The following is a 19,091-nucleotide window of genomic DNA, read 5'->3' as shown; positions in this document are numbered from 1 at the left end:
TTTTTATTTTACTTTTATTAATTTTAATTTTTACCTACGTGACTTTACCGAAAAATACTAAGAATATAGGTCATATCGGCGATTGCATTCCGGTTCAACACGTCGGAGGCTTTCGCGATCAATATTATCCAGCACCCGACACAGCCAATAAATACCTCCTATAATCACCCAGGAATGTCTGTCCTTAACGCTCGTGACGTCACTCCACATCGACCAGCCCCCCTCATTAATATTCATGAGCAGGTGACGTCACTCTAAATGAACACCCCCCCCCCATTTTCTTTCGGTAAAGTCACGGAGATAGGTTCAAAGAAAATAACAAAAAATGTACAACTATTTTCTTGCACCTATCCACGTGACTTTACAGAAAGACCCAAAGAATATGAATTCCTGCAGTCACGAAAGCTTGAAGTCAAGATTTACATGGAGCACCCTCCCCCCTCATTAATAATCATAAACAGGTGACGTCGCTCCACATCGAACAACCCCCCTCATTAATAATCATGAACAGGTGACGTCACTCCAAATGGACACCCCCCACCCCATTTCGTCACTCCAAATGGGGGGCGAGGCGCCTCCTCCCCCCTTCTCGGCGTCAACTCACAACCCTCACTGCAAAGGCAGAATCCTCACGTCACGCGATCTCCGTGACGCTGTTGAGACATCGAAGTAAAAAGGACGTCATGATGAACAATGGATTATCACCTTAAAATGAAATAGGTCTGTGTCACCGCGCCCTTACAAATTGCATTGATTTCTGAAAACTTCAAATCAAGATAGATCATCGGTTGCATTGCAGATTGCCAATGTGGCTGGCAGGGGTGCAACGCGGTGGTCAACAGATGGCACTGCAGCACAACCGCCCCACCTCACCCCCACGTCTCTGTGCTCCAGCACCTCCAGAAACCCGGGCCGACGACCCAACGTGGCGACACTTCAGGACGGCGTGGGGAGGGACCTCATCCAGCAGTGGGTAGACCATGGGATGCCTCAACCCCTAGACACGTGGGAAACTGCACACGCCAACAGCTGACGAGCAAATGCTATCCTTGAATTGCAATAATTTATCAGTGACAATTTTTTTGAAAAAAAATTGCCACTCCCATCACAAAGGACGTTTGAGTTGAATTGTGTTTATTCATACGTATAAATTGCACACATCACAATGACTAGGAATTTCCGAGTAGTTGCAACAATGCACTGCGATTCAATTAATATCGATACGTGTCAAATCGTGTAAAAATGTCGATTCTGATATATGCAGTCGGTTTAATTGTTCCCCTACAGCCACTTCAACGTCGTTATCACAACGATCTTTAAAAAAATCAATTGCACGCAACCTTTTAGAAGTATAGTAGTCCCTCGGTAAACGGTGACATCGGTTAACCGTTTTTCGGTTAAGGGGCCGTTCATAAATGACGTCACACACCTAGGAGGGGGGTCAGACATTTGTGACGATGTGTGACGAGGGGGGGTTTGAGGAATGTGACGTCACATCAAATGCGCAACTTTAAATAAATATAGACAACACGTTCCACTTAATTAAATAGACTTTTAATAAATGTTTTCTCCTACAACATCAGAGTGCAGCGCCACATTAAATACGCACTACAATGACAATAGTCTAAAGCGACTTGAAGCATGTTTTATTTTAAAAATGTAAATATGGTTTTGGAGGGGGGGGGGCAGAGATTTGTGACGTCATATTTGAGGGGGGGTCTGAGTTTTTGTGACGCCGTGTGACGAGGGGGGGGCGGTCAAAAATCGTACAAAATCGCGTGACGTCATTTATGGACGGCCCCTAACGTTTCGCCTCCCACAAGACCCCCATGGTTTCAACTGAAGTTAACATTTTGATTAACGGTATGTTCACGTTACGCACGCGGGCACCAATTTCGGCAAATTCGAGCGCTAAGTAGATCGAGCCATACCCTCAGCCAATCAGCGACGCCGATTTATGAGCCTTTTGAACTCGACTGGCTTTGTTTACATTCTTGGTTCTTTCGGTAAAGTCACGTAGGAGGGAAATAATAAATTAATAAAAAATAATTAAAAACGTATTTTATATTATATAAAAATGTATTTTGTATTATTTTTGGTGTTCTTTTTATAATTTTATTATTTCCCATCTACGTGACTTTACCGAAAGAACCAAGAATATGAATCCCTGCAGTCACGAAAGCTTTAAATCGAAATTTGTTTACACTGTTTTCTGTTTTGGCAGTGAAAACAGCTCGCTTGCAGATCTCAATGATTCTTACTTATTTTTTTCAACTTATTAGTGAATTCGATGAACAGTTATTTCGGTTAACAGGAGTTTTGGTGGAACGGATTAAAACGTTAACCGAGGGACTACTGTACGCGACAGGGAACAAAGCAAATTTTGATTTAAAGCTTTCGTGACTGCATGGATTCATATTCTTGGATCTTTCAGTAAAGTCACGTAGAAGGGAAATAAGATAATAAAAATAAAACAATTAACTAATGTTTAAATAATATTGTTTTTAATTTTTTTAATTTTATTATTTCCCTTCTACGTGACTTTACCGAAAGAACCAAGAATAGGGAATAGAGCAGTATCACATCGACCGCATCATCACGCTGATCTCTCACAAACAAGGTGAGCGTGTTCTCGTGCCCTCGAAGGCAAGGCGGCACCACTGCTCCAGAACCTGTCCCTCGCCCCAATGGACTGGATCCTGCAGCGTCAGTTCACAAAGGCCTGCTGGGAGCAATCTAAGGCAACGAGGTGATTCGACAGACAATGTGTGCCTTCTAGATATGAAGCTTTCGTGACTGCAAGGATTCATACTCTTAGTTTTTTCGGTAAAGTCACGTAGGTAAAAAATTAAATTAAAATTAATAAAAATAAAATAATAAAAATCACGACGTTTCGGAGGCAACACAAATCAGGTGGGATCGTCACAGCCAGATTTGCTGTACAGCAAATCTGGCTGTACAGCAAATCTGGCTGTGACAGTCCCACCTGATGACGGAGACTTGTGTTGCCTCCGAAACGTCGTGAAATAAAAATTAAAAAATGAAATAAAAATGAATCAAAATAAAATAATAAAAATCACGACGTTTCGTAGGCAACACAAATCAGGTGGGACCGTCACAGCCAGATTTGCTGTACAGCAAATGATGACGGAGTCTTGTGTTGCCTCCAAAACGTCGTGATTTTTATTATTTTATTTTATGAATTTTTATTTCATTTTTTACCTACGTGACTTTACCGAAAAAACTAAGAGTATAAATGTGTGTCTTGCCAGCTGAAATGCTTAAAGGTTTACGGCTAGCACTTGAGATCATGCATAGTGAAATCCTCCCAGTTGGCCTGTAAAACAGGACCCTGTGGGGTGGGCTGGTAGGACCGAACAATTGAATGGCTATAATAAAATGAAATGGCAAAAAATGGCCGCCAATAAGTGGATGCCCCGTGGCCCCGCCCTCCACCCGCGTAACCCCGCCCCGGCCACCCGTGGCCCCGCCCCATCTCGGTGTCCCCGCCCCCAGCTCGTTGCCCCGCACCTTACCGCCGTAACCCCGCCCCAACCCTGCATAGCCCCGCCCTCCACCTCGTGCCCACGCCCCCTGCCGCCGTTGCCCCGCCCAGCCCCGCATAGCCCCACCCCCTGCCGCTGTAGCCCCGCCCAATACACCCCGAGCGGGGGAGAGATTCCCAGGCCTGGCTCGGCTGGAGAGCCGCCGAAGAGGTGGGGGTAGGGAGTTGTTTTTAATGTAAAAGCTTTAAATTTAAATGTTTCTATTAAAAAACATCAGAGAATGTAACATTGTTAAACATTAACTCTCACACACACGGGGGAACTATACGAAGGGAGAGCTTGAGGCCTAGGTCTAGGCTTTAGGCCTAGCTGTAGGCCTTAGGCCGCCGTGAGTTAATTGTTAATATAAATGTTTTAATTATTTATGTAAAAGCTTTAAATGTAAATGTTGCTATTAAAAAACATCAGGGAATGTTACATTGTTAAACATTAACTCCCTTTCACACACACGGGGGAACTATAAGAAGGGAGAGCTTGAGGCCTAGGTCTAGGCTTTAGGCCTAGCTGTAGGCCTTAGGCCGCCGTGAGTTAATTGTTAATATAAATGTTTTAATTATTTATGTAAAAGCTTTAAATGTAAATGTTGCTATTAAAAAACATCAGGGAATGTAACATTGTTAAACATTAACTCCCTTTCACACACACGGGGGAACTATACGAAGGGAGAGCTTGAGGCCTAGGTCTAGGCTTTAGGCCTAGCTGTAGGCCTTAGGCCGCCGTGAGTTAATTGTTAATATAAATGTTTTAATTATTTATGTAAAAGCTTTAAATGTAAATGTTTCTATTTAAAAACATCAGGGAATGTAACATTGTTAAACATTAACTCCCTTTCACACACGCGGGGGTACGATACGAAGGGAGAATTTCAGGCCTAGGTCTCGGTTTTTGTAGGGTCATGCCAAGTGTTTGCAGTAGGGGGCGATGTTGCTACACGGACGGACGGATGGACGATATAATCTATTGGTGGCTGGTCCACTTCGTTCCTACCAGTATAAAACCAAAATATAGACCACTCATGAGCAGCCACTCGACTAGACTGAAGAGCAAATAGCGGGCAATCATGTTGAAGTAGTAAAAGTTCACTTATCTCAGCTATAATTTGCAATATACTGGAAGATGCGAGGCCGAAATTAAAAGGAGAATCTCAATTACACGTGAGCGTAAGAAACAGCTCAAAAGATACGTCTGGTGCTCCAACATAACAGCAGCAAAGATCCGCCTCTACGACGTGCACATCCTTCCCATACTGCCGTACGGCTCAGAAACGCGGTCAACGACAGCGCCACTCAGCTGGAAGCTGGACGCCTGCGACCGGCGGTGCCTGTGACAGATTCTCCACGTTCACTTCGGCGAGCACATCACCAAGGCCCGGGCCCGCCTTCAGACAGGGGTGCCCAATGGTGTGTTGATAGACCGAGCCAGACGACTTTGGTTTGTTGGACACCTCAGCAGATCGCACCAGAGCCCTGCGCATGACAATCGACGGCCCACCAGGGGATTGGAGACGAACCCGGCACAGGCCGTGGCTGACATGGACACGTACGATCGAGGCTGATCTTCACCACCATTGCCTTGGCCTGGATACAGTGTGGCGGCGAGCACAGGATAGCAGCCTGGCGGCGTCTCACGAAGACCGCTACGCCTCATGATGATGATGGTGACGTGGCCATTCATTGAATTGCGAGGCAAATGGCAAATTGTTCATACGCCTTGCGCCTACAATTAACACGTAGGCATCGCTCTATTTGACCCTATAAAAAAATCTAGATAAAAATTTGTGTAAATGCGAATTGAACGTAAAGTATATCGCATTAACTGCCCAAGTTATAAGTTACGTAGTGAAATTCCGCATTTTTAGTTGCCGTATAACGAGGGACGACTTACCAAAAACAAATGACTTTGACTGAGGCAAAGGCTCTAGGAGAATCGAGATCAAAGAAAGGCATTATCCTTTTAGCTCCTGACAAAGGCAGATCCACGGTTGTGATTTCCTGTTTGGATTATGATGACGAAATCAGAGATTTACTGAACTAGGGCACTAACCTTAAAAAATAATTCTAGATTTGAAGCTTTCGTGACTGCAAGGAATCATATTCTTAGGTTTTTTCGGTAAAGTCACTTAAAAAATAAATGAGCGGCAAGATCACCGCATCAGCCCTGGTTATCGGCAGAAACATTTAGCACCCTGCAATAGAAGCCCGTCTGCCCATCTTGCATGGTGACCGAGTGGAAAAGGCAGACTGGCTACGTCGAAGGCGGACCATGGGAAGCATCGCAGCGACACAACGGACGAAGCTGAGGCTGGCATTCACAGCAACAATCTCCGGTCAGCCTTTGTGGCTGTCAAGCTTCGGGCGGGTAGCAAAGGCTGGCCCTCGGAGACTTACAAGAACGGTGCAGCGGCCGTCACCTGCAGCCACGACGCGCAGCCATCGCGGTTTCAAAGTCCCTGTAGCTCACGCGCCCGTCTAGGTCCCGGTCGGTCTCTCTGCAAAACACAGCGTGGGTTCAAATAGCGGCACCTTGAGTACGGTCACATACCACGACGCCGTCTCAAAGTGCTGGGCGTATTTATTTTGAAGAGAGGCAATCAGTCATCGGCAGAGGGAACAGAGGATGGTCTTGAGCTTGGACTTGAACAGGAAATTCAGTTAATTGATTAAGTACGAACCAAATCATAGGTAATGTGGGACCTTCTTCAGTATGGCCTGTGAAGAGATTCAATTGTAAGTGATTTATCCGTAAAAAGATTTTTGTCTCAGAGTTAGTGAATCAGACACAGGAGTGTCTCTGATTTTCCACTTGTGCACGAGTTCCATCAACTAACGACGCTTGAGAACCCGGTTTAATTACAGGCGGCTGCCTAGATTCAAACCTCGGACCTCAGTGGTGCCAGCTCAGCATTCGGACCTCTAAATCACCCCGCCACATGCAGTGAGGAATAACACATTCCTTGCAGAGGGAGCTGGTAGGAACGTTGGGTTGCTCGGTCGAAGACCAGGGTCAACGGCGGCGTGGTGTATTCCGCAAATATGGCCGACTGTGAGGGCGGGCACAAGCCGGCGTGAGTAGGTTAAATGTTGAGTTTTATAAGGGCACCACGGGGTGACCAGCCCCTCCCCACCCAGACACACTCCTCCCACCCCCCACCCAGCCCCACCCTCCCCACCCAGCTCCTCCCCACCCTCCCCTCTCCACCCAGCCCCACCCCTCCCATTTTTGGATGCACGACGGATGGACACAATAATCCCCTGTGGGCTGGTGTAACCAGGAGATTCCTACCAGTATTATTTGTCATTGTGGGCTTTTGTAATGGCAATGGAAGAGGAAGGCTCACCGGAACGTCTCATGGATGGTTTGCCCCGAGAGGTGTGGGGCGACGAGAGAGAAGGCCTTCCTGAAGTCCTCCACCGTCAAAAACCCACGGCCTGACACACGACAGCACAGCCATCTCTCTCAGAGCTGAACACACGCAGCTCTGCGAACGCAACTGAGGTTCTTTATTTTTCGTAGTAGAGACCAAAAGGCTCGCACAGAGACCTATTTAGGGATATACTGACTGAAGTGATGGAAGTGGGCAGTGGCGAGACTGTGTGGTACATAGTTTGAGATTGGTGATGTAAGTCACCACAGTCACACCGTGGGCTCGTTTTAATTTTCCATCGGTTAACATCTCGCCACGGTGGCGAGATGTTAACTACCTTGCTTGGTCTAGAGGAGGTTGTGGGTTCGATCCAAACTTCGACACCTGCATATCTGGAGTTTGCATGTTCTCCCCGTGGTCGTGTAGATTTTTCTACGGGTCCTCCGATTTTCCCCTACACATTTAGAAACATATTTTCAGAGTATTTGGCTGTTATACATTTTCACGCGATAAGCCACTTCGTTGAGCTATCATTTGTGGCCAAATCGCTTCTGAAAAATAACTATATAGCTCAGTGGGCCTTATGTGATTAAATAAAAGTGTTCTAGCTCACAGCTGTGGCTATTGACCTTAACGCTACGCACAATACACTGGGCAGCCCTGTAAAAAACACACACGTGTGTGTGCACCCTAACATAGCCATGGCAGCTTACTGCAATCAACTTGCACAATAGGGATCGCCGGCCAAACGTGAACTATGACGATGGCTTTATTGCCAAAGGATAACACTGGTGATGCAATATATTAAGTAATGACTTAAAACTTTCATGACTGCAGGAATTCATATTCCTTGGGTCTTTCGGTAAAGTCAGGTATATAGAAAAAAGAAAAGTAAATAAAAACTACGACGTTTCGATCACAACACAAGCGATTGTCATCAGGAGGAAAAAGGGGGCAAGGCCGCTGAAGGCGAGTTATTTTTAAAGGTTTAAAAATGGGCTTGGCACAAGCATCCTGGTATCAGAATGAAGTGGGCGGGGCATAAGTATCCTGTGGTCAGGGAGCACCATGGGTGCGGTACGAGAAGTTCCAAGAAAGACACGGAAGGTGACAAGAAAGATACATCACACCCAGTTATGACTTAAAGTGGTTGATAACGTCCTTCCAATGATTGCTGTACTCAAGGACGTCATCAACCACTAAGTCATGACTGGTTGCGATGTTTCTTTCTTGTCACCTTCCGTGTCTTTCTTGGAACTTCTCGTACCGCACCATGGCGCTCTCTGACCACTTGATACCAGGACGCTTGTGTCACGCCCATTTTTAAACCTTTAAAAATAACTCGCCGTCAGTGGCCTTGCCCTATTTCCTCCTGATGACGATCGCTTGTGTTGTGATCGAAGTGTCGTAGTTTTTATTTACTTTTTCTATCTACGTGACTTTACCGAAGGATCAAAAGAATATATGAAGTAATGCACACACTTTACAGTATAATACTATCATCATATTTCATCGTAACTATGCATGTGACGTGAACAAATAACTTATCTGCATCTGCTGCAAATTGACAGCCTAGGTAGGACATTAAAATGCAAACTATCGGCCAAAAGCATATAACATCACGGAGATGGAGTGATGAAATTGGCTTGTGTACAGGAGCTGGATGGATTTTTACTATGTCTCAAGGTGTTTTGTATACCACTATATAACTATGTATTTCACATGCACCACACAGGTTGGATCATAACCTGAATTTGATATTCACTCAGGTAAATCATCACATCTCTGCATTGAAAAGCTCAAGCGCGCCTCTCATCATCATTGTCATCTGACAAGAGACCCCACAGCTCTGAACCAGAGTTGGTCGCCAGAGGACACGCCGGGCATTGTGGGTCGACGTACAGCAAGTGTCGAATGCCGTGAAGATTCGTCGAGTTTCATCATCGAAGTCCACGGACGCAAGCCTTGTGGAGACAGCTCTCCGGAACTCATCAAAAGGCATCCCTGCACCGGGAAAGACGCGCAAGGGTTATGCCAATGTTGTCTTCGTGGCAACGCTGGATTTACGCGCCCTAACGAGCACCAGGTACAATCATGCTTTATAAGTGTGCGCTTACCGGGTAGATTTTTTTCCTTAACAGACGCCATCAGGTGATCCGTTTCAGTCTGTAAACAAATGATGACGTATTACTGGAACCCATAGCAATAATAATTATCTCATACACACACAGGATTTAATTCACAGGTGGCATCGCACACATACACACAAAGGCTTGGTGATACAAGACAAACATCTTCTATAGCAACACACGCTGTTGGGGCAAGTTCTGAAAGTGAACACCTATTAAGTCCTGCACAGTCAACTAGGGTGTGGTGTAGCTACTATCATGGCCAGCCACCATTGTATCCCCAGTGCTGATATTTGGTAGACTGCACCAGATACTAATTTACGGTTAAATGGACCAAGGAGAGGTCTAGGACCAGTTCATATATTCACCACCTGATTGAACTCAGAGGGAGGATGGAACACACTTTTGGGCTGATATACACACACGGACTTGAGCCCAACGACCCAAACAGGTTTGATCCTGATACTGGCAAAAAGGTATCCCATGATACAGCTGCTCACCCTGATCTATAAATGCTCGGATGAGTGCATTGCCTTTGTACTGTTCGCCTTTTAGCATTGTGCTCTGCTCTGACACTGGTGGTGAGAGTCGGCCGGAAAGAAGGCTGCTGTGTCAGGTGTAGGCCAATCAGTTTCAAAGACAATGCATATGTAGTGTTTTGAATCACGGACGAATAAACTCCTTTGAGGCAAACACTGTTCATTGTCTTTCTTCCGACACAGTCCCTAACACACAAGGGGTATACGGTCCCCTTACCCGTTAACCTGAGGAGGTAGCCTCCGGGCTTGGCGGGACCTACACAGCCTACCTGCTAACATAAGGAGGTACAGCCTCCAGACTTGGCGGGAACTATACTCGAGTTTAACCGCATAACCTAGCGTCCTCCGGCTGGGACCTAGGGGAGGCTAACTGACCCACCGCTGGCTCGGTGGGTCCCCGTCCTCTGGTCACGAAGAGCCTCAGCCCTCAGAAGGGCTGGAAGGCTGGGACCCAGGGTCCTGCCTATCCAGGACCTATTCTCCCCTGACTGCTGGAACACTCAGCCTTAGCTCTTAGAAGAGCTAGAAGGCTTGGTCCAGGGTCCTGCCTATCCAGGACCTATTCTCCCCTGACCACTGGAACGCTAAGCCTCAGCCCTTAGAAGGACTAGAAGGCTTGGTCCAGGGTCCTATCTTCTTCAGCCCGGGCTTCGGTCTTCTTGTGTGGTGAATTGAGCCAGAGCTCTCAGCGCTCTGGCTTTAATACTGGTTCGTGGCTGGGTTTGTCCAATCCCACGCTACTTTGTGGACCCTTCTGATTGGTCCTTCCAAATCTGTCGTTTGGATCCTCTTTCCACTTAGCTGACCCTTGGCCGTTTGTCTGGCGGGAATCTGTAAATACGATCCGCTCTCACCTCCCCCTGACTCCGACCGTTTACTGAGGGAGGCAACGCTGTACCCTAGGTCCCTGAATAATGTGTAACTATCACCTCTACACATATATGACACTGGTCTACAGCCAAAATGCTTCCGAAATTAATGTAGTCCAACTTTACTAATTCTGGGTCACTGAGAATGATGCTTAAAATTGTTGAATGGCTCTAATTTTCAAGATATGCTATTGGATCAGTATATACGGCCCTTGACTTGGGAATGGTGGATAAGGGAGTTATAGAGGGAAGGGATCTCAATTTAAACCAGAAATGACTAAAATACATCTTTGACTGGATCTATAAATACATCTATGACTGGGTTTGGACAGTACTTGATTTTTGAGCAAAACAATGAATGGTGCAATCTGAACCTGGTTAACACCCCTCTGCTGAACAAATTGCTCTATATCAGCTCTGTAAATCATACAGTGTCATACTCTCTTATTTGTCAGTTTTTGATTGTGCAAAGGGACACATTTCTATTTAGCCAAAGTGAGCAGAGATGCCTCATACTTGTGTGAACAAAGCAGATAACTTCTGATATGTTTGTGGCGAAGTGATTTTTGCATCACAAACGTGCAGTATAACCACTATGGTTAAGAAAGCCTACCCTCTTTATTTTGGCTGCAAAATTGGAGATCAGGACAAGATGTGGGCCCCACACACATGCTGCAACACTTGTGCAACAAATCTTCGCCAGTGGTTGAACAGGAAAAGGAAATCTATGCCTTTTGCAGTGCCAATGATTTGGAGAGAGGCAACAGATCATATCAACAATTGTTACTTCTGCATGGTGCTTCCAGTTGGGAAAGGTGTGTCAAAGAAAAAAAAGTGGACCGTGCATTATCCAAACATTCCATCAGCTTTAATTTAATGTATTATTTTATCTTTAGACGTGACTTAACCGAAAGAACCAAATAATAATTCCTGCAGTCACGAAAGTTCTAAAATTAAGATTCCATCAGCTATACGCCCAGCACCCCACGGAGAAGGACTGCCGGTTCCTGATGCACCAGAATCATTCTCACTTGAGTCAGACGAGGAAGAGGATAACACTTCTGGTCCTGAACCATCAAGGTCACATGACCCATATTTTCTCCCATCCTCCTCCTCTGAACCACACCTCATAACACACGGTGAACTGAAAGACCTTGTCAGGGATTTGGAACTACCCAAGAGTAAGGCAGAGCTGTTTGGCTCGAGACTGCAGCAGTGGAATCTCCTGGCAGGTGATGTTAGGGTTTCCATGTTTCATGCCCGTCAAAAGGATCTCGTCCCATTTTTCTTCATGAAAGGTGATCATGTAACCTGAAACAACATCGATAGTGTGATGGCAGCCCTCAACATCGTTCATGATCCAGATGAGTGGAGACTGTTAATCGATTAATCGAAGAGGAGTCTTTAAGCTGTTTTGCTGCATAATGGAAAGGTTTTGCCATCAATTCCAGTTGGTCATGCAGTCCATATGAAGGAAACCTATGACAACATGAAACAACTTTTGAGGTGCATAAACTATGACCAACATCAGTGGCAGCTTTGTGGCGATTTGAAGGTTGTTGCTCTCTTGCTTGGTCTGCAGACTGGATACACAAAGTACCGCTGTTTTCTCAGCGAATGGGATAGTCGTGCGAGAGATTCCCACGACATCCAGATAGATTGGCCACTCCGACAGTCCTTGGAGCCTGGGAGGAAAAGTGTTCAGCATCCACCGCTTGTTGAATCAAGGAAGATTTTGTTACCACCCTTACACATGAAGCTGGGTCTGATGAAGAACTTTGTCAGAGCCATGGACAAAACACAAGCAGCTTTCAAGTACCTCCGTGGAAAATGTCCAAGGTTAAGTGAAGCTAAGATAAAGGAAGGTGTCTTTGTTGGTACTCAGTTTCGTGAACTTCTTCGAGATGATGCATTTCACAGTGCACTGCGTGGCAAGGAAAAGAAGGCATGGGACGCCTTCCAGTTAGTGGCAACACATTTGCTCGGAAACAACAAGGCAGACAACTACAGGGAGTTGGTGGAAAACCTCCTCAAGGCATACAAAAGCCTTGGTTGCAACATGTCACTAAAGATAAATGTTTGCACTCTCATCGAGATTTTTTCCCACCAAACTGAGGAGCAGTGAGCAACGAGCATGGCGAGCGATTTCACGAGGACATTGCAAAAATGGAGAAACACTATCAGGGCCAATGGAGCCCATCAATGCTTGTAGACTATTGCTGTACAGTGATAAGAGATGGTTCATTTTATGAATACAAGAGACAAGCCAAGAAGCGCCGAGTAGACACTGAATAAGGACTAAACTATGTACTTTTTTTACAATCGTTTTTTGCCTTTTGTTTCATAATACATTTTATTTATATAAACTTTTTGCAAATTTTTCAAGTGTTACATGAACAGGACAGGTGACAAGTTATCATGTAAAGCAACCATAAACACATGACAAGACCTAAGGTTACAATTTATGAGTAAAACTCTACTATCTACACAATATACATCGACACAAAATGTAAAGCCAATCAGTTTCATTGTCATATATGAATTCAGCACATTAAAATCCGTAATAAACAGCACATTTCATCTCTGAAACAAACGGCGTCTAAAAAATTGTAGACCAGTGTTATCAGAGCATGTTTGTTTGCATGTTCACCACAAATACGTGTGGTTAATGCAGACTTGACTTCTTGCAAAAGGCATCTATTTGGTGTTTGAACATCTTAACACAACTCCTGTTTTATTGCCAGAAAGGGTAACACCTATTCTTATTTTTCATACTTTGATACTGACAAAAAGGTCATCCCAAACACACGCAAACGAGGCACCTTGGATGGCTTGTACCCACAGAGTGACAGCACCGCCACCTTGAAGTCCTCCCGGCTCAGGTATCCGTCCCCATCCAAGTCACACTCGATAAACGTCTGTTAATCAACAGCAATTAAACCATTTTACTCAGCAGATAACAAAACGCATGCGGCACACTTGTTTAGTTCGAGAGGTGATTAAGAACAGTGCCGATGAAGCTATCGCAGCTCTTAATCATTTCCTAAACGGACCACTCTAACAAGATCGTTATATCTTGATTTGAAACTTTCGTGAGTGCAGGAATCCATACTCTTTGGTTCTTTCGGTAAAGTCACGTAAGTAGAAAATAAAATAAATCACGACGTTTCGGGCGCAACACAATGGTCCATCATCAGGTGGGACAACCACAGCAAGAAACAATTTGCTGAAGTGGGCAAAAGGGCTGCTGTAACAAGAGGCTATACAGAAAAGAGAGAGGATCGTTATACGCATTCGAACATTGCACGGCAGATGCAGCTATCTCCTACACACGATGGTGGACATTAAATAATGTCAGAAGTGCGACTGTGGCCAGTCACCCGTTACAAACTACAGGACGACGCCACGGTCCAAATTCGAACATCTGCCGGCAGCATTCGGAAATTTGTCAGGCTGAAGCCGTTCACTAGCTCACTCACCAACCTCGACATTAAAAGTTTTGCTCATTAACTCCCCACCATAAGGAAGAAGATCCAAGGCACCATATGGTTTTAGATTTTCCATTGGTTGCCAATCTCTAGGTCTCTTACGACCTGTCCCAGCATTCTGCCCTCTTCCATCAGTCAAACTGCAGTACTTCATAATGGTAGGAACCACCTGGTTCCACCAGCCCACAGGGGATTATTGTGTCCGTCCGTCCGTCGCGCATACAAAAATGGGAGGGGTGGGGCTGGGTGGAAAGGGGAGGGTGGGGAGGGGCTGGGTGGGGAGGTTGGGGCTGGGTGGGGAGGGGCTGGGTGGGGAGGGTGGGGCTGGGTGGGGGGTGGGAGGGGTGGGGCTGGGTGGGGAGGGGCTGGTCACCCCGTGGTGCCCTTATAAAACTCAACGTTTAACCTACTCACGCCGGCTTGTGCCCACCCTCACAATCGACCATATTTGCAGAATACACCACGCCGCCGTTGACCCTGGCCATTGACCGAGCAACCCAACGTTCCTACCAGCTCCCTCCGCAGGAATGTGTTAAATCTCGAGCCATAATTGGAAGTGGTCGTTCTTTTATACTGTAATCACGTAATGTATCGGCGAGTCATTTATGAGACTGCCCTGTTGCTAATTGATTCAATGATGCCTTTGAGCCAGGTACAGAACTCATTGAAACAAGTTGGAGAGAGCTCAACATAGACACACAGATACACACCACAGACACACAGCGAGAGACACAAGATAGACACACAAGATAGACACACAGACAGACACACAAGCAGAGAGAGACAACACAGACACACAGAGACGCACAACATAGACACACAGAGACAACACAGAGACACAGAGAGAGAGACACACAACAGACACACAGAGAGAGACACAACATAGACACACAACATAGACACACAGAGACACAACATAGACACACAATATAGACACACAGAGACACAACACAGACACACAGAGAGAGACACACAACACAGACACACAGAGACCCAACATAGACACACGCAGAGAGAGACACAACATAGACACATAATATAGACATACAGAGACACAACACAATAAACACAGAGAGAGACACAAAAGACACACAACATAGACACACAGATACATAACATAGACACACAGAGACACAACATAGACACACACAGACAGATACACAAGCAGAGAGAGAGAGACAACACAGACACACACAGAGACACACAACATAGACAAGAGAGAGAGACAACACAGACAACACTCTCAGTGTGTAACCACAGCGGAGACGGAGTGATGTGTGCGGGTGCGAGGCGGAGTGTCATGCTGCCAGCTATGGCTGCAAGTTTGGTCGTACACGTTATGTTTATCGTTTATTTTTTGATTTAAAGCTTTCGTGACTGCAGGGATTCATATTCTTGGTTCTTTCGGTAAAGTCACGTAGAAGGGAAATAATGAAGTAATATAAATATATTTTTTATATTTAATCAGGTTTGTTTTGTTCCGATTTGTTCTGTCGTCGTTCTGATGACCTAAGGCTTAAATATAAAACAATATATATTTTTTTATTTCCCTTCTACGTGACTTTACCGAAAGAACCAAGAACATATATCGTTTATTGTTCAATTTGAATCAGTTCATGTTACTGTTGTTACATTGTTTTTATAGCTTTATTTTGGTGATTTCGAAAACATGGTTAATCTAAATCGTCTCATGGTTATTATTGTTTGACTTGCACCACATTGGGATTTTTGCACACAGCGTTTTAATACTTTTTTTTGGGAAGATTTGCTGGTTTATTCCAGGATGTTTCTGTTCCGCGTCGTCGCTTTAAGATGTTCTGTGTTCAAATTTTGTTTGTTGCGGTTGCACCCGACTTAAGAGCCACACAGCTCACAGGGCTACACCAAATAAACCACAATAAATGAAACTTGAACTCTCCCACCTGAGTCCCTGTCCCGGGCAAAGCTCCCAAATCAGGAGCGGGCTCATCCCTGGGCCACTCGCTTCACCAAGCCGCACTGACCGGCCTGGAGTACGACCAGACAGCCCACTGTGACCGACACGGAGCGAGGAAGCCTTCGTCCTGCAGTGGACGGACCACGGCTGCTGAATTCAGACGAATTCGAAAGCCCCACGGCAGCTGCGATCAAGTTAATTTATTAGGTGTAGCCCTGCGAGCCATTCGGCTCTTGAATCGGGTGCAACCGCAACAAACAAAAAACATGAACAAAAAACATCTTAAAGTGAATATGTGACTAAGTGCAAACAGAAAATCCAAGAAAAGACAGCAAAATATTGCAGAAAAAACACCGTTACACACCAACGCTGTGTGAAAAAATACCAGTGTGATGCAAGTCAAACAACAACAACAACCACAAGACAACTTAGATTAAGGCCATCAGTCTAACTCCGTACTACAACAAACAAACATGGCTAAACCGATACACTTTTCGAAATCACCAAAATAAAGCCATGAAAGCAATGAAAAAGCAATCATAGGAACTGTGACGGAATTTTCACAATAAATGGCATAAACAGCATGTACTACCAAAACCCTGCAGCCACAGCTGGCTGCATGAGTCACTCCACAACAGCAGGAGCATCAGTCGGAGTATTATAAGTTTTCAATGCACCTTTAAGATGCGTCAAGAAACCCAAGAAACCCGCGTTCCCATGGCGACCGTGCGGCCTTGCCGTACCCGTCGAAGCCTTTCCGCCCCGGCGCCTCCCCTCTGAGCCGTGCTCCTCGCTCCATCGCGAGGAGCCGCGCCCTTGACGCCGTCTCCCCGAGCCGCGCTCTGCTCGCCGAGCCACGGGACGCGGCTCCCGCGGAGAGGAATCGGCGAGAGCCGAGGCGCGCCCGCGGCTGCCATCGTTGTCCCCGCCGCGAGTTCTCTCCACCAACGAGCGCGCTGATTGGTCCGGCGGGATTCACCGGCTGAGCAAGCGGCACTGTGATTGGCTCTGATAGCCCTTTACAAAGGGGCGGGGTGTATAACCCCTCACGCATGGGCGCGAAGTCCCTATACCCCATCCCCATTGCCGACAACGGGACTCGCAGCGCTAAGGGGTATAGGGACTTCCCGACCTGAAGGCGATACGATCAAATGTAGCCACTCTGCACTGCTGAACACAATTCCTCTGCTTGATTGTTTCTGTCACTTTGCGCTAATTTCGCGTCAAACTTAACATTGCGCAATAATACCCGCTGTCGTGTTACCAAAACGGGTAACACATATTCTTATTTTTCGTACTTTAATAGTGGCAAAAAGGTCCCATGATAGTGGTTTACTCTGTTGTCTGTATATAGTAAGGGATAAACGAGTGTAGCCCACGGGAGAGCAAGCCACCAAGGGTAATAATAGTATCGATAGAGTTCAGGGGCAGTCCATAAATGACGTCACGCGATTTTGGACGATTTTTGACCCCCCCCCCTCGTCACAGGCGTCACAAAAAGTCAGACCCCCCCTCAAATATGACGTCACAAAGCTCTGCCCCCCCCCCCCCAAAACTATATTTCCATTTTGAAAACAAAACATGCTTCAAATCGCTTTAAACTATTGTCATTGTAGTGCGTACTTAATGTGGCGCTGCACTCTGATGTTGTAGGAGAAAAAATAATTACAAAGTAAATTAAATTTATTAAAAAATCTATTTAATTAAGTAGAACGTGTTGTCTATATTGATTTAAAGTTGCGTATTTTGATTTGACGTCACATTTCTCAAACACATCGTCACAAATGTCTGACCCCCCCCCACCCCCTAGGTGCGTGACGTCATCATAGACGTCCCCTTATACGGAGGTGGCTTCCGGCATCGCGCAACCAAAAATGTTGATCCACCCGATCCGGCTCCAGGTGTGGGGGGGGGGATGTTCCATCACTCTCACGGGGTGAAGGGGGTGAGTCTCAGATTGTGTACTTTTTGTAAGTTTAATTTCGCTCTAAACACGTCTTCTTCTAGTATACGAACAGCAGTTGGACAATAACAATTCGTCTGGATCAGCTGCACCAAAAAGCCACCTCCCTCCACCGTCGTGCATCAGTGACACCCACCCCCCTCACCCCGCACCCCGTCACGCCGAGTGGTAGAATCCGGCATGCGTTCAAGTGGAGGATTTCCCCGGGCTAAGGGCGGCTCCTAAGCTCACTCAGCGCAGTAGCAGCAACAACAACAGCAGCAGCAACAACAGCAGCAGCAGCAGCAACAACAGCAGCAGCAACAGCAGCAGTAGCAGCAACAGCAGCAGTAGCAGCAACAGCAGCAACCACAACAGCAGCAACCACAACAGCAGCAACAACAGCAGCAGCAAGGGGAGCGATCCGAGCGGACAGACCCCGGCCAGCGGAATGGTGAGTGGCAAACACATTGCTGCGGGGACCAGCAAAGACAAATATACCCCGTGTAGCCTGTAACAGACTGTAGGGGCAAGTGCTGTTAGCTAGCACCTACGAAGGCCGGCACAGCACACGAGGGAGTTTGGGTGGCCAGCACCACGCCCGGCCGCCTTTGTCTCCCCAGTGGCGATGTTTACACACTGCACCAGGTACTCATTTCAGGCTGATTCGACCTAGGGGAGGCCCAGGACCGGTTCAGATAATCGTCACTGGGTGTTGGCCGTGAGCGGCGGTGTGGGTGGTGGGTAGTGGGTGGTTAGCGGCGGTGTATTTATAACAAAAAGTCGCGTGGATGTTACTGCCCCCCCCCTCGGCCCTCCCCCGTCACGAGAACGTGGAATTTCCAGCACTTTATTAAGCCTCGTTAAAGGAGTCCGCGAGAATGGTGGTTATTGAGTCGCTTATCGCAAGTTTGAACACGTCTCCATACCCCGGGTAACTTTTGATTCGTGTTGTGCAATGGCTTATCTACTGTACTTGTAAAACTGTGTGGGGGGGGGTGGGAGCGATTCTTCCGCTATGTTTTTGGAGGGGAGAGAAATGTTTATCTACACAGCAGGCGAACGCAGTGTCACGCACACACACACGCACAGAGAGGGCCCAAATCACTCCCTAGCGCGCCTCGAGCCAGAATCATCGCTACGGTCACGAGACGCTCTGTGTGAGACTTGGAGACGGACAGCTTGAGAGACGTGGAGACAGACTGAGAGACGTGGAGACAGACTGAGAGACGTGGAGACAGACTGAGACACGTGGAGA

General features: G+C 46.4%; 1 protein-coding gene across 2 annotated transcripts; it reads right to left on the bottom strand.

Moving 5' to 3' along the window:
• Nucleotides 1–3,632: 3,632 nt before the first annotated feature.
• On the bottom strand, nucleotides 3,633–16,855 carry EFCAB11 (EF-hand calcium binding domain 11). Of its 2 annotated transcripts, XM_078878984.1 has the most exons (7): nucleotides 16,635–16,855; nucleotides 13,290–13,385; nucleotides 9,048–9,096; nucleotides 8,833–8,934; nucleotides 6,904–6,994; nucleotides 5,954–6,054; nucleotides 3,633–5,032 (listed from the first exon to the last, which is right to left on the bottom strand). In XM_078878984.1, exons 1-6 carry the CDS (start codon nucleotides 16,806–16,808, stop codon nucleotides 5,973–5,975), a joined length of 594 nt encoding a protein of 197 aa, XP_078735110.1. In that variant the 5' UTR covers nucleotides 16,809–16,855; the 3' UTR covers nucleotides 3,633–5,032; nucleotides 5,954–5,972. The 2 variants fall into 2 exon arrangements, with proteins under 2 accessions (XP_078735110.1, XP_078735109.1); XM_078878983.1 differs by having other exon boundaries at nucleotides 3,633–6,054.
• Between the last annotated feature and the right edge of the window lie 2,236 nt (nucleotides 16,856–19,091).

This window comes from Lampetra fluviatilis, chromosome 52 (genome assembly GCF_964198595.1).
Source record: "Lampetra fluviatilis chromosome 52, kcLamFluv1.1, whole genome shotgun sequence".
Classification (NCBI taxonomy): Eukaryota; Metazoa; Chordata; class Hyperoartia; order Petromyzontiformes; family Petromyzontidae; genus Lampetra; species Lampetra fluviatilis.
Note: the sequence above shows the minus strand (reverse complement) of the source record. Positions and strands in the feature narration are given on the sequence as shown.